The following is a 26,449-nucleotide window of genomic DNA, read 5'->3' on the forward strand; positions in this document are numbered from 1 at the left end:
CCTCAATGTGCTTTAAACAGCAGTGACAGTAGGAGATTTAAGTCATTGCTGAAATAGTGTGAACTCAGTTGCTGTTGCCAGAAGTGACTCACTGTTACTTATATAGGGTGCTGTAAAACCTGGCCATTGTGTTTATTTACTACCAGTCTGTGCTCCATCACAACACAGGTCTCCCTCACCTAGCCTTAAAGTTTCAAGGAAAGAGGTAAAATCATTACAACATGCATTCAAATTTAGCCTTGTGCTCAAATTCAGCATCGGGACAATGAATACCATAGTGATCGCCAAAGTCTGAGTTGCAGTTCTATTCATTCCGCATTTCAACCGATGTCTTCAATGTATTCAAGAAAACACATAGTTGACTCATTACACATGGGATGGAATAGCATCACTTGCCATAATTCCAGTTATCAGTACAGAATGTAAATATGGGATGCTTTTATTCCAAAAAGAGAGACTTACATAATAATTCACACATAAAAATTAGAAATGAAGACAGATAGGTTATCTCAGCTCATTGGAGTGTTTGGCCTTAATTGAGACTTTTTCTTTGTCTTAGCTAAACAAACAGCCAACATTTAATTTTTTTTCTTCTTCCGGTAATTAAGTAATGGTGTTTGCATTTAAGGCCAAACCACTTTGAGCTCTGATTGAATTATTCAATCAATCAAAAGTAATTTTCATGTGGAAATTAGATTTCCATAGCTGTGTATTCCATCATCGACAAAAAAAAACTCCATTAGTTTCGAATGTAAAGGGGGAAAACTTGTAACTTGATGAAAATTACGCTTACAAATTCATATAATAAAAAATTAAATAAATACAAAATGGCTAGGAGGGAGTTTACCAAGTCCATTAAATCAAAGCAATACATATAATCAAAAAGACTTACACTTGTTAGAGAAACTAACATTGATTGAGTCACTCCCTAAGTATATTTTAAGCAAAAAATAGAATTTATTAAATAGCATAACTTCAAGACAAACATTTACATGCCTGCATGCGTTTTTACTAAAATGGCAGCTATCTGAAAGAAAAGTGGCTTAACAAAGGATAAAATAAACAATACTAGAAATTCATTATAAATGTTTGTATTGGTTTTCTAATATTCCTACTGCATACACAATAGCATCTTCTTAACAGTATATACACATACCATCTTACTTCGTAAAATTTTTTGAGCGAGCCAACTTGATCTGTACAAAAATGTTGAAATGAAAACACAATATGAATTTATCCCGGTTTAGAAACTTCAAACGACAAACAAAATCAGCTACTAGACCTGTCTTCATCTGTATATCATTAAATTCACATTTCCGATGCCTTCTCCCAGCTACTGATTTTTGAAAAATATTTTGGAATTGAAATGAACTAAAGTTTCCTATGAATATTCAAAAAAAAAAAAAAAGAGAAAAACCTGAACTAGATTCCCGTTTCAAAGCTTTCTTGCTGGTTTAAATACAGTATAAAATCTTCAGTGCTGTGGGTCAGTTTGATATTACCACTCCTGATGCTTGATTCTTCTGTGCTCAATGGGATTTTATCCTTGCAATTTGAAGAATATGTCACAGGACATACAGTTTACGGCAGTTCTGGTCTTGCAACTATGTGATGCTTGTATCTGTTGGAAAAGAGGTTCTATTTCTACATTTACACAGTTTTCCTTTAGCTTACAGTCATGCACAGACACTGCTAGCAGCTGTGTAGGCCGCTTTCACAGCTGCTGCCTGGTACGAGCTGTTGGACACCTTCCTACGGCTTCCATCGCCGTGCCATCAGTACATCACTGTGGTTTTCAGAAAAAGTCTTCCATCTGTAAGACAGCGAAAAGCGAAGAAAAGGGTTAGCATGCATGGGAAACAGCCGCAGTACATTTTTTTGTGTATTTGCACGGTTATACAGATTTTGCTAAGAACAAAGTAGTCATAAAACTGGCATATAACTGTCAAAACAAAATTTTTGGAACAGTCGGTTTTAAGATCAAAAGATTAAGCAGAAAATATATGAATATGGATGCAATATTCATCTTCCAATTTAAATTGGACAAGGTCCCTGGACAGGGGACACTCTGGACAGATACCAGTCCATCACAGAATACATACAAACAGACACTACAGGTGATTTAATAACACCAATAAACCGAAGTGTATGACTTAGTGTACGATATGTGAACTACACACAAAAAACCTTCCAATTCCTGAGATGTGAGACAACAGCACTACCCAGTCACCCTGATGTCAGCTGAAAAGGCCTTATAAACTAAACGGAAAAAGACGTTTTTAGGCTGTAAAAGAATGCTGAGGCATACGGATACTATACACGTGCATATCATCTTACACTAATGACAACAGTGCATACATGACACATCTTGACACATGTGACTAAAACGTTTAACCTATATCCTATTTTACAGGTGTTTAGCCATGCAATCATGATGGGAAAACACTTAATAAATTTAATTTCCTGCACGGAAAGAGTGCAGTTCTTCTCTTCAAAGACACCTATAATATAATGACCTTGTTCCATTTTCAACCCCCCCTCCCCGCCCCCCTAGGCTTAAAATTCGCTTGACATTTACTACCCTTACATTTCCTCTGTGAAAGAATGCAGCAGTGTGGCCTCTAAGTGCTACTGCTCTATATAAACAATTGAATTTAAACAGGAAATGCAGACGATAAAAAGCTGGGAACATTGTCCTGTTGATAAAACTTGAAAAATAAACTAAAATAAATATATGCTGAGGCTGTAAACGTGCGTCTGGCTCACAGCTGGTTTCATAAATTACGGTTTGCAAGAACAACTAAAGACCGGCATTAGACATATATTGAGCGCTGAAAAATTTCTTAATGTTTTATTTAGCTAGTTTATTTCATTCTTCGTACTGATATTTTTGGAATTTGAGAAGAATTACTCCATTGTTCGCAATTTGCTGTTTATTTTACTTAGCAGTCCTCTGAACTTCAAGTAGGTACTGTTTTATTGTGGTGTGTGCTCTTTGAAGAGAATAAATGCCATAGAAGGAAAAGATAAATAGTGGGTGTAATTAATTCAAGCAGGCCTAAGTCTCCATGGGATCTCTCTCTGACATTCTTATTCAGGCAGTGCCATAGAATATTACAGAATGAAACTAAATGAAGCTTTGGTTGACTGTTAAATATAAACCAGGATAACTGCATTGCCTTTACCTGTGTAATTATACACAAAACATTGCAGCACAGATTTCACTTGTGTAATTACCCAAAACATGGTACAGCTTGGACTGACTGTTAAATACATACTGGAGTAACTGAGCAACTTTCAGTTGTGTAATTGTGCGTAAACCACTGCACTGTTTTCAGCTGCAATGAAAGCCTCACTGATTCAAGCTGAACAGTAGGTCTTTCCCATAAACACTGTGTCACAATAGAAGCATATCAGTCCTTATACTACCAAACTTTGGTTTGATCTACACTTTTTATATAAATTTTAAGCTACGTAGATTGTACTTTGACACATGTACAAAAAATGCTTCAGTAAATATTCAGATGTATCCTTTGCATGGATGGCATGATGACATGTGACAATTCCAAGTAATGTCACAGTTACAGCGCTATACTTACATGATAAAGTGAAGAACTATTTGATGTGTGAAATCTATGACATTGATTTACTAGATCTAAAACATGTCTGTTTGTTACATGGTTTTTACAAAAGAAACCTCTCATTAAAATATGTTAAAACTTTAGCATTTTTAAATTTAAATCAAGATGAAAAGTTCATTAAAGAAAATAAATATTTCATTAGATGCTAAATAAAACAAAGGGAATTTTTGGCTTCTCTCAGCATAAAATTCTTTTGAAAGATTAATTAATACATGTAAATTATGCAAATTATGCCCATGCAAATATTTTATGAAGACAATTAAGGGAACCATTAATTACTGCTTTTTTGCTTCACTGAGATTCATTCATTTAATTTTAATTTTACGTTAACTGTTTTGATGCTTAATCTTGCCACAAAGAACTTATCTCCTTTAACAGGGTTGTGTAAACTTCGGAAACATATGTACTGTCAAGTCCAAGAGATACCAGGATATTTCAGCACAGTTTTGTATCTCCAAGAATTACAGCAATCCCAGAAACATGGTGCTCATTTTTGGACCGATTTCAAACCTTAGAAATGCCATTAACAAACACAGACTTGTTTAATATTGTTTATATTAAAAAGTGTAACACAACACAAACATTGTGTATATATATATAAATATATATATATATATATATATATATATATATATAATATATATATATATATATATATATATATATATATACACACACACACACACACACACACACACACACACACACACACACACAGAGGTGTGTAATTATATCATTGTGGGGACTCTCCATTCATCATTATGGGGAAAACTAATCAAAACATGATGACCTTAACCCCTTGCATTCACAGATATTTGTGGGTGACATTTGGTCCCCACAATGTAATATAAACCTAATCCATACACACAAAAATGGTCCCCACAACATCAAATAATGTGGGGGACAATGTAATATGAACCTAACACGCACACACACACACACACACACACACACACACACACACACAAGCTTCACAAGTGAGCAGATGAGCATTAGATATCACCGAACTATGAAGTATAAAATCTGTGACATATGATCTCTCATGTGGTGATAGACTAGTCTCCATACATTTTGGTTTAATTCATTAGCAGAATCCAACTGGTTGTTGTCTGTGGTTTGTAACGGTGCCACTATGTAACACAAGTACTGTAACAGCACCTTCAATCGCCTTCAGTTACTATTAGTTTCCTGCAGTATTTTATTATGTATTAAATCTTCTCATTTATCTCTGGTTACATTTCCTATGTTCCCAGAAAGCCAGTGATATGTGAGACTTCATTAATGAATAATATTCAAAGGAGGAGAAGAAAAGCAAACATGGGATTATAACTCTTCTATAATTCTATTCAGTTCAATTTATTTTATATTGCACCTTCTATAACATAGCTGTGGTAAAGTGCTTAAGAAAGATTTAGCGGCATGAGCACTATTCTCTAGCATTATTCAACTTAATTACTTGCAATATAACTAACATGTTACTTTTCAATCTTAGTGATTGGAAGAAAAGAGGCTTCAAGGTGAAGAAAATTGCCAGTAATTGTGCAAAGACAACATATATTTAATGGATTACAAAATAAGCGTACCACTAATTGTATTAACCTCAAATTTCTCAGCCTCAAACTAAAACACATAGAAAATTTGTTTGATTTATTATCAATTGGTAGATTTAGAAACAACAAACAACATTCTATTGTTCAGGTCATAGTTTTTTTTTTCTTTTAATGAAGGTTTGGTTTCAATTTAAGGAGTTCATCTAGTTTAAAAGGTGTGAGAAGATACCTTGTCTCATGAGATTTATCTGCTAAATTTGTTTTCACACATTTTCCTTCCATTCTGACACTTTGAAAGCAAAATCCCCTGTCCCTCATAAACAAGACTTTTGTTCACTCAATCCTGCTGTTTATTTTACGGATGTTCCATTCATCCCCTCTCCCCATCTTCCAAATGTATAGAGTAGGGGTGTACCACTGCCCTGTGCCACATCACAAGACAGGGGTGCACCCTGCACAAGATAATGTCCCATTTAATTCTGTTTAATAGACCACTAATGACAAATGTAATTCCTACAGTTCAAATGTCATTTTATGCTGGTGGCAAAGCAGTACGTAATCACATTACAGTTAATTATATTATTTCCATATATATAAATTCCATATTCAGACTGAATTAAAAATCTAAATGGCTTTTTATCACATTGCAGCACCAGAAGAATAGCTGTATAGCACAAATTTAAATAATAACACCAACAAACAAGATATTTACACTAATAGATTAAATTGTAAAGCCAGAAGGTTCAAAGGAGCCAAAAAAATCCCATTTTCAGATTATCTTGTTGCTGAAGACGCTATAATCACCATTTGTTCACGATCAGATAAAAATAAAATAGATTCTTTACAGCATACAGTAAGCAAACGAGATGTTTCAGAATGCCCTGGATAAACTGGTACCTGCACCAAGAAATGTATATGCTGAGTACAGTGGACTGTATCCTGAATTCCCAAAGGCTCTAGCCTAGCCGTGACTGCAGTGGGTAAGTAGCTATGAGAAATCGATGGACGAATGGTTTTTATCTTTTGGAACAGCAGTATTTCTGTAGGTTCACAAACAAAATATACTAGGAATAGAAGTCATGCTCCCTGAAAAGCCCTTCTGGTCATAGTTATGGAATTTCCCGGAGTGTGAGTCTTCCTACTGGTGCTTAATATAAATGATGAGTTGAAATCATGAATAACAATTCATTCAAAGTCATAGAATGGAAAATAGTATGTCTTAGTGTAATGTTCAATGGCGTGTTACATATCCTTGCAACTGCTGTAATTTCTTCATTTCGACCTGACTGCTAAGGAAACACCACTAGTAACCAATCCTTCAGGAAATGCACTTGAGGAACTGATGATCAAAGGCAAAGGATGCTGCACTCAGATACACAAAAAAGTCATACAAGTTTTGCATATTTAAAATGACCACTTCTTTGTCCTGCACGATATTTTTTTAATACAGCTGAAAGTTTTGGAGGCTAATTGATTAGATGATACTCAGAATACTTTAGAATAGAATCTATGTGGATTTCTCAGGGATATTTGGCACAGTTTATGTAACACAGAGGATTTAACATCGACCATGGGTCACAGTATACAATACTGCTTACAAAAACTAATCAGATTCTGAATTTATTTTATAAAATCACTGTGAAATGGTATACTGATGTATTAAAACTACTCTTTATTTAACATACAGTTCTTAACATAGGAATGATGCCCTAAAGGGTTAGATTTTTGCACCAGGTTAAGTTATACTAAACTCCATATAATTTAGCTAGGAGTATTTGTATTACCATCTTATTCATTGTACCTTGTATTGTTCTTTCAGAATCTGTTCTGCCACTACTGCGGTCAGTCTCAATCTCCTGGGTCAATGACTCTAGGAATATGAAAGAATAGTGACAATTAAACACCAACAATCAAGAAAAAGGCATTAAAATTACCAACAGAGCATGTAATACTGCCAAGTGATGTATAGATATCTAGATGAATCCTTGTTCTGAACTTGTCAGAAATACTTTACGTTATGCAAGATAAACACAATACAAACAAAAATTAAATATATTTACAATGATACAACATTTAAATATTGCAATAGTTTGGTATTCATAAAGGAAATTTTGTTGAATGCTTAACTGTCATGACAACTTGTTTTTCCACTGTCTTTATGTTTAACGCCTGATAACTGTCAGAATTTACTTTTGCTTACTGGGCATCAATACATACTAATATGCTTGGTTTTCAAACCAACTAAACTCTTTACAACGCGCTGCAATTTAAAAAAAAAAACAAGAATTATACAAGCGAAAGTCCTCTACAAAAATGTGTAGAGATGATCATTGGAGCATTATAAATGAAACCTTTCATGTGAATTGAAACAGACTGAAGACAAACCATTAAGCGTTCGGAGACTTTCTGTGGACGACGTCTGCTTCAGTGTTTGCTCAGCCTGCTCCCGCCGTTTCGATTCATACTCTAGAGCCTCCTGCAGTTTCCTTTTTGCTTTCTTCTCCTTCTTTAACCTCTTCTGGATAATTGCTAAGGAGCGGGGGGAAAAAAAAGAAAGCAGTATGTCGGACAAAATGTCATTTAAACAGCATTAGACTCTTATCGTCAAAGCTTACGTAACGTAACAATCCTTTTTTCAATCAGTTTGTTCCATGGCATTTTAAGTGATCAGATCTTTACACTAGCTTCAATATAAAAATAATACAGTGGCAACTACCATTAAAAATTTACCATGGGCATCTGTAAAATAAACTAGCTTCCCCTTATAAAGTTGGATAATCGTATAAAGGCCTTTACAAATCATGCATGCCCAGTTTTTTAATCTAGACAAAGATCCTCTTGCATTTCCAAATGGGTCCCTGTTGACCCACAAAGGCTGAGGTCAACCAGTTTATCGCCCTTTACAAAGGAAAAAGGAATGCACTATAACCCAGATTAACCCAGGCTAGCATGCCACTGCGCAAAAGATATTTCTTTTTCCATATCTATATATTACGTAGAAAATTACTAGAGGCGCTTAGTGAAAATATTCCCAATTATAAAGACACTTTTGAGAAATTGGCTTATTAATGCTATTTGATTAATTATATACTTCAGATGCATGGGATATGGGGATATGAAGTTACATTTTGCAATTCTTATTTATAAAAGTTAAATAAATCATTTCTACTGATATCTTAATATGTACTTATAATTATAACTGTGAGCCTGAATAACTGTTCTTTCAAAAGCAGTGAATAAAGCTAAATTCATAACTGCAAGCTATGGCATTATATAAAAACAGGCCGTTTAAATTTGTAATTCAAATAGTTTAATTTGTAATAAGTACATTTATTATGTATCTGATTATTGTGCTGATTTTTTATTGCCCTGTATAATATGTTCTAGAGAGATATACCAGCTATAGACTAATTTATGTTTCCTTTCTTTTTAAATGTTATTTTTCTGATACATGCATTAGGAAGTTGTTTTCTCCTGCAGAGCTGGACTTCAGCATTCTGCGCACTCATGCTCTGATGAAATCTGGTGAGTCTGGAGTCCAGCACGTGGCAGCCTTCCTGCATAGACGGGTACCTCTGTTTTTCTGTTCCATCGCCAACTGCTTCTCCAGTGTCTCCCTCAGTTCCCGCTCACGGAAGAGCTCCATCTTCAGCTCGGTCTTCTCCAGCTGCACCTGCTTCTCTTGTGCACGGGCGTTGTCGATGGCAACCTTCAGGAGGCCCTGCAGACGTTTTTAATCAGGACAGGGAGTACTACAGATAAACAAAACAAGGCCTCATAGCAAGCTATTACTGTTCACCATATCATTTGCGCGTAATGAAAAAGACAACAGGCACAGTTTAATGAGGGTAGGGCACAATGGAAGAGAATGGCAGGGAATGTTAATTCATCATCTCACAGTGGCTGCATGGAGCACTTGTAATATATTTATAAACAGTAGATGAAAGATGACATGGACATATGAATTTGAAGAACTTACAAGCAAAACATTTTCTTTGAAATAAAACTTATTTTAAATATTAAATAAATAATAGTATATTGCTGCAGTGAAACTATTTACAAAGAGACAGGTAATTATGAGAATAACTTCTTTGGTCACAGAGAATAAAAACTATGACCCATCATAATTGTTTATTAAAGATTTATTACAGTGAATAAATTGTTATAAAAGCACTACAAAGAGAAATATGTTTTACATGATTAAATGCTACATTCTGTGACCAAATCGAAACAATTAGTCCTAACACACATGCAATCAGACCAAATGAATTAGGCTATATCTTATTAATTGTTCATTTTCTTGACCCCATTTCAACTGAAGTTGCCTTATCTCAATTTTCTGCTTGGTTTGCTTTTGTTGACTTGTGCTAGGACGTTCCATAAAAATGCACCCAGCAATCATTAAAACAGATGACTTACTTACATGGGGGAGTACATATCCCACAAGGCTGTGCGGCGTCCCCAGTGAAGCTCAGTGAGAGACCACAGCATTGTGATGTTCGTATCATAAATAAAAGTGGCCAGAGATATTCAAGGCGTTACTGCAGGTTAATGCCTTTGTTGTTGACTAGAATTTGTCTTTTGCTGACATTTTCTTTTTCTGTTGCATTTGCTGTTTCACCTGTCGTTCCATCTCTCCATCTGTCATTGCCTGGTCATTGACTTCCATTATGGATCACACCATCTTTGTTCTTTGCTTGTTGCCACTAATGTTTTGCTGAAGCACTTCATAATGGACAGTAATTGAATAATACTCCTTGTCTACTTTATGTTTGTCAACACACAGAAAAGAACCGTTCTCCCTCCCCAGTTCAATGGAAATTGTTAAACATTGTAGCCATGATTCCATAAAAAGCAAACAGGCCATTATGCTGGGAACCACAGATGCATCATTCAGGAGTGACATCTGTTTTTTTTTTCTCTGTGTTTTGATGGGCTTAACACACGAACACACCTCTTATGGAAGTGTGGCTACAGAGGAAAGGCGGGAGGGACTGACATGGAAGCACACCTGTATGTTTGTCAGTAGGGTCTCTATTGACGATAGACCATCAGGGAAGAGAAATGGTGAAGGAAACCCAGGAGGGAGGGTCTGTCCACCCAGGGGCAGCCTCTCGTAGCCGTCTCTCGCTGTAGGAGTGCAGAGCAGAGTCTCATCTGGACAAAGATACAAAGAGCAGCAATGAGAAAGTGAACAATGACAATATCAAACAGCACAGTCATAAAGAGTCTTTGGTAACACTCTACTTGAGGGGGCACAAAAAAATGTAGCAATATTTAATGCATCAATTAACCAGTAACTAAATGTGAGTTATGTACTGATCCTATATTGGTTCATCAGTAATTAATCATGCAGTTCATGTATTTCATGCAGGAACTATATTAGTTGTACTTGAGTAGTAACTGAGTAAGTTATTTGTACCCACCAAAGTAAAGTGTGACCTAGTCTATTAACAAAAAAATGTGCCAGCGTATGGAGATGTCCTGCTATACGACATTTAAGCAAGGTGTGCAAACTGAATTTCTACAATGAAGCACCATGTACTTGAATAAATGAGTCAACCTAAATTAACAACTTATAAAAGTCTCTGCTGAGCAACGATAGCAACGCAAGTGCAAAATATGTGTTTTTCCATACATTCAATATATGTGTAAAATGCTTTAAATGTTATTTCAACTTAAACACCATAAAACCAAGGCTTTGCGAAGGTGAAATCTGTATTTATGCTGTATATTATTTTGTTGATTTCGTACGTGCAAAGTACGCCAAAAATGATCAACAGCTCATCTCTTCCAAGTTCTGCAAGAATCTAGATCGTTGATGCTATGGTACAGTAAGGCTTTCATTCACGGCTGGAATCATCCAATCACATCAACACATCAACTAATAAAACCTCGCTTCTTGCAATTTTGCATTAGTATGTCCTGTACATCTTCCCCCCGCCTAAAAGGTTGCCCACAGTAAATAGATGCGTGTAGCTCTCGCTCACCCCACCCAATCCATATGCCGTGTTTGTTTTCTCTTCTTCATCCAGACGCCTGTGGCAGGCTGACACTAGTGAGGGTCCTGGCTCCTCAACAAAGGCCATATGGCACAGGGCGATGAGTCCTCGTTTACCTCGTTTCAATATTGCAACGGCTCCGCTGGGACTGTGGCCAAACTGTTTTGGGCAATCATATTTTAATCTAAAGACAACGCTGGCTCACGAAAACCATACTCGGCATCTCTCGCGTAAGCTAAGAGATCAGCACAAATTATTTTTAACATTTGCGATGACTCCTATCACTGTTTGCGTAATAATAACACAAATAACATTTTTTGTCAATCAGAAAATTCAGGCATAAGCAGGCAGATCAACTATGTATTTTTCTTCTTTTTAAAAAAAAAACAAAACAAAAAACTACATGAATCAATTTTTCCATCCATCCATGTTCAAACCATTCTATTCAGGATCATACAGAGGTCTGGAGACTATCCAAAGCAGATCATTGCACAAGGCTGGGGTACACCCTGGACAGGATATAAATTAGTTTTAAATTATTTTCATTTTTTTTCAGAGTATACTTAATAATATGAAATAATATACTATGAACGGCACGTTAAAATGCTGTGTTGTATTTTTCCCTTACAGTGACACACAGAACATGCCACCTGGTGGTGCTGAATAAACAGCTTTACATTTCTATCATTTTATCTCAAGTGCATCAAGTTTCAAAGCACAGCTCAATCTCCGGGGCAGACATGGCTTAGAGCCCAGCCGTAACATGATTAACGCACACGTCTTTGAAGTGATATGGAAATACCGCCCGGATACTACACTCCTTTACAGCAGACGGTCCTCTTAAGCAGCTTCTGCCGTTACATTTTCTTTGACAGCAAAGCACAGGATAACTGCAATACATTACTGCTAGAGCGAAGGAGAGCACTGCAGTCAGTGACTACTGAGCTCGTGAGGATTTTCTGGTAAATTCTGCACAAAAAATCCGCTGTCAATCTCTATGCCAGCTGTCTGTTGCTACAACTGCAATAATATATGCTTCTGGTGGTAAGGGATTGTTAGAACAAATAAACATTGCAAAAATGATAAATAATGCTCCATGACATACTGGTTATAAAATACACAAACACAAACACAAACATATATATTCCTATCATTGTGGGGACTCGCCATTCGTTTCTGTGGGAACCCTAATCCTAACTATGATAATCCTAACCCCTACCCAACCCTAACTTTAACCATAAGTAACCAAACATATACGTGTATAGAGATTTTGTATAGATTTGTACTTCAGGTTATCCTTATGAGGACTGAAAAAATGGTCCCCACAATGTCAGAATGACAGGTTTTTATCATATTGCGGGGACGTCAGGTCCCTACAATGTAACATAAACCTATGTATGTATGTAACATATACCTATGTATGTATGTATGTATGTATGTATGTATGTATGTATGTGTGTGGGTGTATCTGTGTATGTACTAGTGTATATACATATAATATATATATTTTTGATGAACTTTGGATACAATAATCCAGCACCATGACTATAACACTATGAAATCCATGTGAAACAATCCATAGAAAAATGGCTTAGGTTACCCTAAGTGAAATCTTCAGTTAAATTGACCCTTTTAAGGTAATGCCTTCCAGTTCATCATCGATATTATGATATATTTTCCACTCTATTGGACCTTGAATTTGCCTGCATTCTTAATGGCTAAGAGGTGGAACAGGCTCTTATAATCTCTAAGCATTGTGTGCGAGAGCTGAATGCTGGCTGCTGTCTGACCCAGAGTGCCGGGCTACACTCTTTAATAACATCCCCCTGTCCACAGAGACTAAATTCCATTATGCCTCTTCCTGGGCTCGGTGAAGGGTTAAACAAAATCATAAAGAATACAAATTGCACATTCACCATTTAACAGATGTCACCGCAGTTCAAGATTTAGAATTCAAAGGAGCCGGTGCCCAACCTCAAAGGTCCGGTTCCTTTGTGAACCTATTGGCGCTTGTCAAATTCGTGATGACATCATAGACCATCCATCATTCCTGTGAGGACCGCAGCAGCCATCTGCTACACAGGCTATCATAACTCTACGCACACTTACGGGAAAGCTCTGCGAGGTGACATTATCTTTAAGCTGTCACACCGTGGTGCCACTTAAGCCCTAAATAAACAGCATTTTTGAAGGCCATTTTGTCAGGTACAAATTGATAGACCTTGTGGCAGAAAGAAGAACTCGGAAAGACACGCCATTTAATACGTTTTCTTAAAAAATACCCCATGAAGAATGATAAATTCTCCCAGGTCACGTACACAGAACGATTGTGCTTGTTTAAAATTAAGACGGAGTTGATTTTCCTAAATGTGCAATAACACATTTGCCTCTGCATTCACTCTGTTTCTCCTTTAAATGTTATTGAGAATTGAAAAGTCTCCAAGCGAAATCTTAATTGCACACCGTCCTACACAATATGTGCAATCCAGTCTCATGCAGCATTTATGTCTGTTTACACAGTGGTCTAAATTATACACAAATAAAAGACAAGTCAGGCAGTCCCTCTCGTCCCATCAATTTTCACTAATGGTTGCCAAGTCTTGGTAACAGCTGGTCTTACATTAATTAGTTTAAAGTATTTATTTCATCCATCTCCAGAGCAGATTGAGGAAAAACATTAGAGATTATCTACAGCATCTGCAAATGCCCTGGAAACAGGAACTAACCAACAGTTGAATATTAGGCAACTGCTATTAGACTTTTGCGATTTCTGGATTTGATGGAGGTGAGTATATGCAGTAGTGATCCTGTGAGAGCAGCAGGTCTAGTTGACTCAAGATGATTAATTAAGATAACACAACATGTTGAGTTTTTGCTCCATTAAATTGCGCCGGATACACAGGAACGGAGCCATGATGTTACGCTAAAAAGCAACAATTCCGGCTTCTGAAACGTTATACTTTGTTATCAGCTTCTACCTTGTTATTTGATTTGCGCTATAGAAAGGAGCAACACGCCAAATTACACGCACACATACACACGCACATACGGAAGCGTATATAAATACATACTGCTTAAAGCTATATACATATTAAAGTCTTTCATCTTTCATCAAGCAGCACATTAGTCATTGATATATTAAGCACAGTAAACAGCAATCTGATCTTGTAATAATGGAACATAGATTATTCATGTTCTGTGCAATCACTCTTTAGGTAAAATATACTGGTATATTTGTAAAGTTAGTCAGTCATAGCAGTTGAGTTGAAGCACTGAAACTGCAATGGTGTATATTGCTGACAAATCCCATGCTAAGATCAGGATGGCAAAGAGCTATTGTAATTCACTGCATCTGTCCATATTTCATTGGAGTGTGCTTTACATCTCGCAAATGCAGGTGACGCACAGCAATGGCAATCTGTGGTAAAAGTTGAATATTATTAAAAAAATAGCAGAAAAAAGGCTGAAATATTTCAAGTTAACAAAAATAGGCTTAAGAAAATAAATATGCAAATAAATACATTCCATCCATCCATCCAGGGGGGAAATCCAATTTCCAACCACTTCTCCAGAACAGTACTGCAGGAATATACATTTTAAGGAAAAAAAAACTTTGTCATAGTATAAACCAACAGCTGATGGCCGCAGAAAAAATAAAGCGCAGAGTCTCCCAGATAAATGATGCAAGCTAGCAGGGAATAATATGTGGTCCTGGCCTCATTGTACAGAGCTTTGAGGTGCTTGACTAAAAGGTGTTATGTAAATGCATGACTCTCATTATAAAGAGCATCATTTATTTTTGAGTAACATTTCAGAGTTGAAAGTTGGTCCAGCCTTTTTCTACGTGATTGCTCCTGCTACTTATCACAACTACACCAGGAATCTGTTGGCACCAGGAAAAGAAAAACCTGCAGATTGTTTTGTTAGGTTGTGCATTGCATCCTGTACTTTGCTTTGACAATGATCATGAATGGCTGGTTTAATACAAGGCTGATGTAAACTCAGCAGGGCACCTTTTCTAAACAGGATGCCGGATCACAGATTTGTTGATGATTAAAAACATTCATGTGAATTACAATCTGTCATATGGGTTTGAAACACAGCAATGGTCTCCTCTCACTGCACCGAGTGAGAGATTTAACGTGCCGAAATAAAAATGTCATACTGATACCAAGAGCAAAAAAGCAATTAAATGAACGACATGTAAGAACTGACATAATGGTACGCATTAATAAAAAAAAAATCTAGCACCCTCAAAATTTGGCTGTGCAACTTCACAATAAATTTGCATTTTTAACAATATTTAATTTATACAAAAGCTGTTTCAGAGTGACCTTCTTTGACTGCTGAATGGACTCTCAACACTAGAGTGAATTTAGGTATTTTCTCACAATTGGTCCAGAATCATTGACTTCAGCTTAATTATAATGACAGACACTGAAGTGATGGAGCCAGTGGAACTCAATGCCCCGTTTCCAGGTGATGCTCCTTCATGGGAGCTGTCAGCAGCAGATGTGACAGCCCCTTGTGTTACACTGAGAAACACTTATGAAATCCTTTCAGGTCACCTGTGCCACAGACAACATTTCACGCGCAACTGTTTTACCAGATAAGAGGAGGCACAAATAAAAATAGGACACCATAAATACAATGTGTTCAGAATGAAATGCCATATTTTTAAATAATGCCCCTCCCCATCCCCCCCCCCCCCCGCTTCTTCAGTCCTTGACAGTGTACTGGCTGTGATAAATCGCTTTTCCAGTTAATTTTCTCTGTCCTTATTATGTGTTGTGCTGCTAAAACAGGAGGTTCGGACATGATTTGACAACAAACTATAGATAGCCAAAATCACACGGAGGGATCTTGCCTCATCGCCAGTCTACACATTATTAAATTTGTATGGTATGATGGTTTCGGCTACAATATAGACAGGAAATCAACAGTAAGACAACCAAAAAAAAAAAAAGGTCTCAGACCTTCTGGAATAGCTGATATGTTGTGTTAACAAACTGTTAATGAAAGAGCAGTAATTAACTTTCAGAGAGTTATACGACAGGAGCACTTTTCGTTAAAAAGTGGAAAAAAGACAAAGAGCAAAAATTCTTCCAATAAATAACTGCAATTGACCTTGTCTGCTCAGAATATGCCATATGTTTCCAGTTCCCGTGTTTGAATCTCGGTCCCAGAGGAGCTTTCGGCTGATTCCGTGTTTGAAGGCACCAGAGCCGTAGGATAGAGGTCCCTCCTGTAGTCCTTCAGCACACAGTCAGCCAGGACTCCCGACAGAACTAGAGCCTCTCGACAGAGAAAAAGGAGGGAAAACAGGGCAGTTCTCGGGCAGCCCTTGTGATATATTGACAGGTGGAGTCTATGCCCTTGTGAAACTTGTGTTTCTCCCAGCAGGTGAATTGAACGTTAAAACCTGGAGGATGTCAGTTTAACTCTCGGCAAAGTGGGCCGGCCCCCGCGGCAGACAATTAAATTTCGTTCGACCTGCCACTTCGCTGAGAAAGACGCTGGCTTCGAATGCGGCACTTTTGACCTTTCCGAGCCGTGGCAGAGCGCCACGTTGCACGGCTCATATTTGTCTGTAAGAAGATCCATAACTTAGGAATTAAAAGATAATCATACGTCAAAGCGTTCCAAGCATTATTGTCTGCTTGGCGCCTATTTTTAAATGACATGATTGTTTAAATTCAATTTCCTAAGAGTGCATTTCAGATGGACCCATTAAATGTATGGCAATAGTATTATTTAAAATGCAATTTAGACACGTATGGCAATATCATTAACTACAACACTGTGTATGTTTGAGGGGCTGGCTGGGATTCACGAGGGTAGTCAGGGAAAGATTTATAATTCCTCTTTGCGAAGGACATTGGGTAATGATTTCTATTTCAAAACTTTGTTATAGGCTATAATGAGTAATATAATGTGAATATAATATGAAGCAGGAGAACACATATGTTATGGACACTACACAGATAGTAGTCCAACTCAAAGTCAAATGGTTAAGCAGCTTTGGCCCAGAACAAGGGCTACCTTATCTTCATTTAAAAAAAATAAATAAATAAATAAAAAAAAGTGGTTTTATTTTTTTTTCTCCCCTAATGTTCCTTACATTTAGAGATTAAATCGCTTGCTGCACAAACCCATTTGCGGCGAGGAGAGAAGGTGAGATGGATAATCGGAATAGCCACTGGTCCGAGTTTCCCCCAAACGCTTTCAAAAACATCACTGTGCACGGGCATAAAATTAGCACCAGGGACCTTAAAAAGCTGACATTTAGCATGACTTTTTGGAGAGCGACATGCTCATATTTTCTAGTGGGATATCATTAAATTTCAACTGCCCTGTGGCAGGGCCTCTACATTAATAACCGGTTCAGCGTGTCACAGCACACTTTTGAAATGCTGTAATGATTCTTTTGCTTTGCTCTAATAAAGTGAAACATGTTTCTCGAGTACAGGAGGGCTTGCAGATATCCGAGCAGAACAGGGGAAGCAAAAAGTATGATGGGTTTGGGACACAGGAACGTATTAATGCACGGCCCGGTCATGCAGGCATTTACAAATCAATGATACTGACCGCTTAGTATAGCACCATATTATACACATCACTCTCACATCAAAGTATCTAGTAAACACATTTTTACAATTGTTAAAAGTGATGAACAGCCAAATGAAATGAGGAAAACTGAAAAATTAAACAAAATTAAAGTGTGTTACACTCCCAGCTTATTAAGAAGTTTGGTTTTAGTGTAATATCTGCTTTTGGATTTACAATCATTTCAAATAATATTACATTAAAAAAATGCTAAAGACAGATACTGATACTATTTAGTTAATCCTTCCTGTTTCTTAGTTTCCTTCAAATAAAAATGAAAGCACTGAAAGACACTTGAATGGACAACCATAAGCCAATTCACCTGAATGACGTGCTTACTGACAATTTCGTGCGCAGAACACCACTTGCACCTTGCATTCAAGGACAAGATACCTTGCATTTCTAAATCGCCCGTGTCATCTTTATTGCATAAAGGTCAGAATGTTCATTTGTTGAAAGTCAGTGTTTCCCTCTTCTCCAATGTAATAAATGCAGAGTGCATGTCATTACTGTTCCACTGAGGTTTAGAGGATTGTGTGACTGGGTGTGATGACTACATAAAACACATTTTTTGTTTCCCAATGTAGCCACTTCGAAACACACCCTAAAACTGAACCCTGTAAAAATATGGATCTGGTATTCAGTATTCATTAAATATACCACATACCCATCTATTGAAATTTATATCCAAACACATACAGAACAGAAAGAGATGATAGAGACATATACAGATATGTAGCGTGTTTTATATTTTTGATATCACCACGGCTAATGCTTCCTGTTGGATGGTCAGACATATGAATATTGGTTTACAATCCTAAAGGGAAAATGGACTCAGTATTCTTCTGTTGACTGAATTACAAAATTACAAACCATATATTCATCAGGCTTGAAACAAAAAAAGGGGGAATATAAAATATGGATATTACTATAAAACAGCAAGCTTATAAGCCCTGTGTGACTTCTACCTTACAGCCTGTTGGTGCAAATCCATTCACGCCAAGTTCATAGCCATAAATATACTTAAGGGTTTTTAACCAGGCGAAATGTTAAATTTGTGGAAATCTGTTTTGATAACATTATTCATAACACTAGCTTTGCGCTGCTAGAATTAATAACACTCCATTTACAGATGGAAGAAAACCGGCCTGTTTTTTTTTTCCAGTTAAAGAGATTAATTTTTTAACACCTAATTGACAAGCCGGGGTTAACGAGGATCCTGTCTACTGCCGCAAAGTCAAGGTGAACGAAACGTGAACAGAAGGTTTCGCACATCAGAGGGAAGGTAACTGCAGTAGGACATGGACTGAGAGTCTTCATCAAGAAGTGTTTCTGTCTCCACCCATACTCCGTTTTATTAGGCATGATTTACTTCATAGCTAAAGAATATAAAAGACTATGTGCCACATTAAAATTAGAGCGGACTGAAAATTGAATGGTTTGACTCACATTGTCCTCAAGCTGCATTACATGAATAGGCCAATGCATATATTTAAGTGATACTGTTTAAACCACTAGAAAGACTGGAAAGCACTATACAAACCAATCAGTGCACGAACCTGAGGAAAAAAATCTACAATTCTTATCAGATGCTTAGTATTGTGTCAGTATTAAATCAACGCCTACAACACACATATGGCCCTTAGCGAAGCACTTCAGGATTTGAAATGAACTTGCATTGTGGAGGCTGTTGGTTCAAGTCTTAGCAGATGCCCCCTTTAGGAAAGGTACTAAATTCAATTTGTTATGCTACATATCCATTCATATTCACTGTTTTTTTTTTATAGCAAATTCTTTGGTCCAAAACGATACAGAGCTTCAAAAATGGGCAAAATTGTAAAACATCAGTTGAGCAATTAAATAATTATCTGCAATCAGGATATGGCCTTACAGCAATAGTAATATTTGCACACAAACAAATTTATACAATCAGGTCCTACAGTAATTCAACTACTTAACGGGCATGTTAATAAAAAACAAACAAAGAAACACATATAAATGCAGAAAGAGTCACCCTTTAGTGACACCCAACTGGGCAAATTGCCATTTTATTTGTTATTTTGCATACTGAATTCCAAATTACCTTCATAGTGCTTTATGTCACAAAAACATACAGCAAAATGTGTTCCAAGCAATGTGCACACGTAGAAGGGCAGATGTTCAACATTCTACAAGATTCCGTAATTTTAAGAACTAATTAAAAATTTAAATGGCAGTACAAATGATTTAATACAGCCTACTGCAGTTAATGCTGTTAACTCATGACAGCAACCAAATGAGAATTTCTTTATATTTTGGTACAGCACCAATATGTCTGAAACACAGTGCCTACTCTGCTGTCTCCTTACCTGCAGCAGCTCAGCTCACCTTTAGGAAATAGAGTCTTAAAGGTACTTTAGCAGTACGAGATCTTTGAAGAGGAGGGAGAACATAGAACATAGAACATAGAACATTTTCAGAAAAGAATTTCGAACTGCTTTACCAAAAAACAAAAATGAATGGAAAATAGGCATGGGCCATATCTATAAACAAACAAACAAACAAACAAATCAGTTTTCATGGATAAATGATCCTAACCTTGGTACTAAAGATATTCAAAAACTCTTGCTCATGGAGTATTCAGCATAACATACTGTATCAACAATTAATCTATGTTACAATAGGAATTCTCTTATAACAGACATTTAAAGAGAAGTCATGGATATTATTTTCAGCCTATACAAAGGTATTCAACATGTCTATTTTAGGACAAGCTTTTTGTGAGCTCAGCATAATTCACACCTAAAAATTAGAAAGAAAAGCCTAACACAATCTTAACACCTATTTTCTGGCAATATGGTTAGTGAAAAATGTTTGTGATTGTCACCAATCTGTTTAACGGTTATTGTTGTAATTATAATTCCAGACTGATAATAATGGTGTTTTAACACTTACTTGTGCAATACATAAATAGTTTGCTATTGCAGTTTTGTAATATTAGTGGAAACTTATATACCCTATTGACCTCAAAGATAACTAAAATAATTGATCATGCTGCTGATTAGGACAATTCAATATATTTCCATACATAAATGATTCCCTTTTGGAATAGATTAGTTTGAATACAATCATACAGTGGTGAGTTAAGCATGTTTCATTGCCAATGTATTTCTACATCACCATAGAAATAATGTACAACAGCCACAGTATAATTAGTAACGGGTTAAATAGTATGGATTTGATTATAACAATATAATCACTGACAAATTCAATTCATAATCTACAGGTAAAACATTATTATAATATAGAACTCTTAAAGAAAATCCCAGTGAAATCTCACTGGCAGTATGCTTAGTGTTTAGAGAATTTACAGAGAATCATATCAATAGAAAAGATTTGCGTGTCTCACAACACAATGCTAAAGCTAAACACTTAGTATGCCTACTTTCTTTTTCATTTGCTGTAAAACTTCACATATATATTAAAGAAAAATTCATATTACTCTTTGCACCTTTCAAACATTTTAATTTTCATACAGGAAACAAATTAACCCTGGTGTTATTCACATTAGTGTAGAGGTGAAAGTGAGGATATTAAAAGCAAGATAATTCTAGGGAAAAAAACACACACACACACACACACACATATTTGTAATATCTTTGTGGGGACTCTCCATTCATTTCTATGGGGAAAACTCTAATCCCAAACTGACAACCTTAACCCCTACCTGGCCCTAACCTTAACCATAAGTAACCAAACAAAATACGAAACTTTTGGCATTTTTACTTTTTTGATTGCATTCACAGATCTTTCTGGGTACCTGAAAAATGATCCGTACAACATCAAATAAAACAGGTTTTTATTACATTGTGGGGGGCAATGTAATATAAACCTAACACACACACACACACACACACACACACACACAGACTGCTATGCAGTCACAGTAAATGATGTTTAAATAGTATCCATGTTGATGGCAAACTATGGCATTATGTCTGTTAAAGTGCGTCAGCTTAGCCGTTTCAGAACCTCTTCTAACTTCACCCCAGTGAAGCGTCCAATACATACATGACTCGACCACTACCCCACCTTGTTTGGCTAATCAATACCCCATGGAGTTAACAAATCAAGTTAATTAATTAACTGAGCTGGTGGAGAAATTTAATGAATACATTTAATGGCTGAGGTACCCCTTACGAAAGGTTTGGGAACCAAAGTGGAGTTCATCTAGCTGTCCAAAGATATCAGTAACTTTTTGGAGAACAGCCAAAATTCTTGTTTATTTTTTCTTGTATTACTGTTAATTTACATTTTAACATGTTATAATGTCCTTTCGTCTTTTTTTCTGAGCAAATTTACACTTACTACTAAGATAAACAGCTATAAACATTTTCTTTGACTTCCTAAGACTTTTGGACAGTATTTTGTGCATATACAACCCCAGTCAAAAAGTTTGGACACACCAACCCATGGAAAGGATGTTTGTACTATTCTCTACATATCAGAATAAAGACATGAAAAATAAATAACATATTTGTAATTAAGTATTGACCAAAAAAGTATTTTAAAAATTGTTGAGGGGGGGCAGCTCTGTGGGATGGGACTCAGAAGGTTGCCAGTTCAAATCGCTGAGTCGGCAGAGTGATCCCACCATTGGGCCCTTGAGCAAGGCCCTTAACCCCAATTACTCCAGGGCCTGGCAGACCCTACTGTCTCCTCTACACCAGCTTCATGAGGTGGCCTCCTGGGATGCTTTTCCAGCTGTACGGAAGGAGGTCCCACATACATACTGAGGTCTCAATGGCTACTTTTCCTTCACTCTCTGGTCAAACTTGTCCACAAGCATTTGTACTGCTTAGGCCAGGTAGGCGGGTCATGTGAGGTAACACCCTACCACTCCCCTTTATTTACATACATGCATACATTATATGTTTGTATTTGGGGTGTAATGGTTCGGTATGTGTCAAGGCTATTGGACCACAGTAATGGTACAGTTTCCGTATCTTTATATTTAAGAAGAAAATAAAAACACATCACCCTTTCATTAAACAATGAACTCTTTATATTTCCATATAACAACTTTCCATTCAGAAAATTGCGGCATGACTAACTAGGCCTAGTTTGTGTATCTAATGTATAAAAACTAGGAGAGAAAAACACTGAAATTAAAGGTGTCTCTTCTGGCCTAAGGCCTAAGACATAACAGACCCAATATGCCTCCCCTCCTGGGCCTACTAATGTCCAATTTTACTTCCACACTTGACTTACATAGCCTGTAGTTGAGTTGTCTATACCATTTAGTATGAACAGTGTACCTAGTATGAACAGTGTACCTAGTATGTACTGTACCTGTACATTTGGAATGCCAAATCTTATCTATGAATAATTTACGCCGTCTGCTGTTGTATATTGAGATTTAAATTCTAGACCTCGAAAATAAGACAAACCCAGTTTTGTGGAAAAAACACCGTCTTATATTCATCCTATGATATGTATAGGAAATTGACAAGCATATCATAATACTACGGTTCATGCGTATTGAACCATCGGAAGCGTACCGAACGATTTGAATAATAATATACTGTGTACCGTTACACCCCTAATACGTATGTTATGTCGATGGCAGGTACCAACACTGCACTGTTTAACATATCAGCCCATCCACCAAATATACCAATTCCACCCACCAGGTTGGTGGCTAACATTCGCCTCCTTTCAAAACAAGAATTTAGCAAGCCTAGACAGCTAACAATTAAAGACGTCTTTAGGAGAATTTGCTAATTCATCAGAGTCTTAGTACTTGATAAATATGTGAGAAGATAGCAGAGGCTCACAGTCTGGACCTACAGTCATAGCAACAGCACAGGGGGCAACTTATAGCAGATCTGATACATTATTTAAAGAATATCATATTTATGTGATACAAATCTGTTACATTTTGATGACAACGAATGTTGCAGTGCCCTATAGCAGTTTTCTCAAACACATGAAAAAGGCAAGTGTTTTCTGGAGAAGTAAGTTTCACCTTCACCAAAGAATGATAATACATAATTAAATTTACTCCCTGAACACCAGAAACACTTAGCTGACCACAGCACATTTAACCCTCTTTCAGAGCCCTTACATCTTGGCAGGAGAAATCATTCTGTCACATTCAAGGCATTTCAAAGATTAAAAAGAACCTCTCACTTTTCAACATTCCTAAAAGCATCCTTTTTGTAAAATGTGATTAGGACCTGGCAGTGTCAGACACAAGAACATTCATGAAGCCCAAATCTAAATGAATTCTGCTGTCCAGGAGCCTCTCATCATCAGCAATATTTGTTACATAGATCCTGGATTTGATTCTTCTAAAAACAGAAATTTTGCATGTTTTAATTAGACCTTTCCCAAAACCAGTCTTCATTAAAACATACTCTTTCATACTCTTGTTTCTTTCAGAGTATGTTTTGAGCTGTTGATTATGAAAGACATATATTAACCATAATACTCAAAAATTCTGAATCTAATGAATCGCTCTCAGCAGAAAAGATTAAAGACTATTATTTTAACATTGGAGTAAAAAAAAAAAGTTACCATGTGACATTTCACTTGTGTTTGATCAGCGTTCAGCCTTTTCTCTGTTCAGCCTTTTTCTTTTCTTGTGAACTGTCAGAAAATGTAACAAAGCTACATAGCCAGTGGTTCAAAAGCTACATCAGAGAATGTTCTAGACAAGTCACATGGTAAGCTCAGTGACACCCATAATTCATTGGTTTCATTTAGTCATTTACTTTTTAAAGCGGATCCTTCCATCCAAGGCCTTTATTGCATATACAGAGCTTTTTACACATTCGTTGTCCGTTCAGCTATCCTGGGTTTTTTTTTTTTTAAAAGTAATTCTCTAAAAATGCCAAGAGTGAAGTGCACTTAGTAACTACACTGTTGGTACCCTAAACACAATGCTTAATCACAGTAAAAGCAAATCAATGAAGACACGCAACTTAGGTGAACTGGCCACGGTGTGTGCCTCGCGATTGACTGGCATCCCATCCACGGTGTCCCCTGCACTGTGACCTGTGTTTCCTGGAATTGGCTCCAGGGTTACCACAATCCTGTACTAGATAATTGCTTACAGAAAATAATGGATGGATGGATGGATGGATGCAGGGATGGAAGGTAACAGCATTGTTTTCAATGCCCAGTCCTTTTTTTGTTTAAAATCTCTATTTGCAAAACTCAAAAACAATCTGCACATATAGGCAGAATCCGTGTTAAGAACATACGACTTATGGACAACTCGCACTTACAAATGGACTGCCATAAAGCCTATTAAATTCAAATTTTGGCTTAACTACAATGGTTCGTAATGAGAAATGCACGCAAAACTGACGTCCATGAAAACGTTGTGTGGCTTCAGTGCTTTGTCGCCTCGAGCTACAGTACAATATCGTACAGTATGTAGATACGTTTATTATTACTGTATAAATATTATGATTATGTAACACATTATTATTTTTCTGACTTACCTACAAATTCAACTCAAAGACAGAAGTTACCAAAATGTACCTTATAACCTTATTTACTTCTTCATTTCTTGGTATATGGGCAGTATAGGGTTGTATAAGGCGGTATAGGGTGGTATATGAGCGGTATAGGGTGGTATAAGGCGGTATATGGGCGGTATAGCTGAAGCTGCTGATATGCTCTGTATGCCATCATAATTGGACACACATGTTGCCCAATTCACAGCAGACATTCTAGTTGACATGTTCCCTCAATGACTGTGCTGCTTCCAGACCCCATCACTCATTTAACTGCCATCCGTCTCTTGTGTACTTAAAAGAACCACCTCTGATTACTTATTGTGTTTTTGGTCTCCAGATATAGCATTTCGGGACAATCAATGTTTTATTGAACAGTCTAATCATGGTCTTTGAGTTAAAAAAAGAGGGGACATATGGCTGAAGTGAAATTTGGCAATAACTAGGTATTGTGTATTACTATCACTGGTAAGAAAAATTTGTCATAAATTGCAACAGAACTGTCTTCTTGTGCTCTGGGCTTATATCATTTGATTTTATGCATTTTTCATGTCATGGAAATGCTTAGTGTCAAAGGTCAATCCTCAGACATTAGTCTATGACAGGGCTTCTACCCTTCGCAAACATCGAGGGTCAGGAAACAACTGCCATAACTCCTTAAGTCACACAAAATAAAACAAAATTAAACACATAAACTCACGGTTGATGCTAGTAAATGTGAAAACATAAATAATATAGCAACTGACGAAACATATTTAATTGGTATATACAACTGGTACATGATTTCCTTCTTTGGTGTATAACATAAAAAAACAGCCCAAGGTGGGCCATATGCTTACACAGCATAGTGCTACTCAAGTTAATACAAGATTTTGCCTTTGATCAAAAAAGAGAAAAAAATGAAAGTCAAGCAAAAAAGATCAAACTGCCCAGAACGCAGCTCTGAATAGCCAGTGTGGTGCCATCGTTTCTGCTTTGCATGCAGTGATACGACCAACGCAAGACAATGCGTATTCACACTATCCACTACATTGAAAAGTATAATGCATAAAATTAATTTAATGCTCCGGCAAGACTATAAAGCTCAAACAAGTGGAGAAATATCATTAAACCATTGAAATGTAATATAATTTGTATAAACAAAC

The 26,449-nt window shown here is 36.7% G+C and overlaps 1 protein-coding gene across 2 annotated transcripts in view; it reads right to left on the bottom strand.

Annotated features, from left to right (window-relative positions):
* Nucleotides 1–423: 423 nt before the first annotated feature.
* Nucleotides 424–26,449, bottom strand: part of LOC111860541 (dachshund homolog 1) — a 109,117-nt gene continuing 83,091 nt past the window's right edge. For both annotated transcript variants that reach the window (XM_023844383.2, XM_023844456.2), the window contains 5 exons: nt 10,203–10,348; nt 8,765–8,912; nt 7,577–7,720; nt 6,993–7,061; nt 424–1,813 (listed from right to left, as the gene is read on the bottom strand). In XM_023844383.2, the coding sequence (XP_023700151.1) occupies nt 1,776–1,813; nt 6,993–7,061; nt 7,577–7,720; nt 8,765–8,912; nt 10,203–10,348 (545 nt within the window). In that variant the 3' untranslated portion in view covers nt 424–1,775. The remainder of the gene's footprint in view (nt 1,814–6,992; nt 7,062–7,576; nt 7,721–8,764; nt 8,913–10,202; nt 10,349–26,449) is intronic.

This window comes from Paramormyrops kingsleyae, chromosome 1 (genome assembly GCF_048594095.1).
Source record: "Paramormyrops kingsleyae isolate MSU_618 chromosome 1, PKINGS_0.4, whole genome shotgun sequence".
Lineage (NCBI taxonomy): Eukaryota > Metazoa > Chordata > Actinopteri > Osteoglossiformes > Mormyridae > Paramormyrops > Paramormyrops kingsleyae.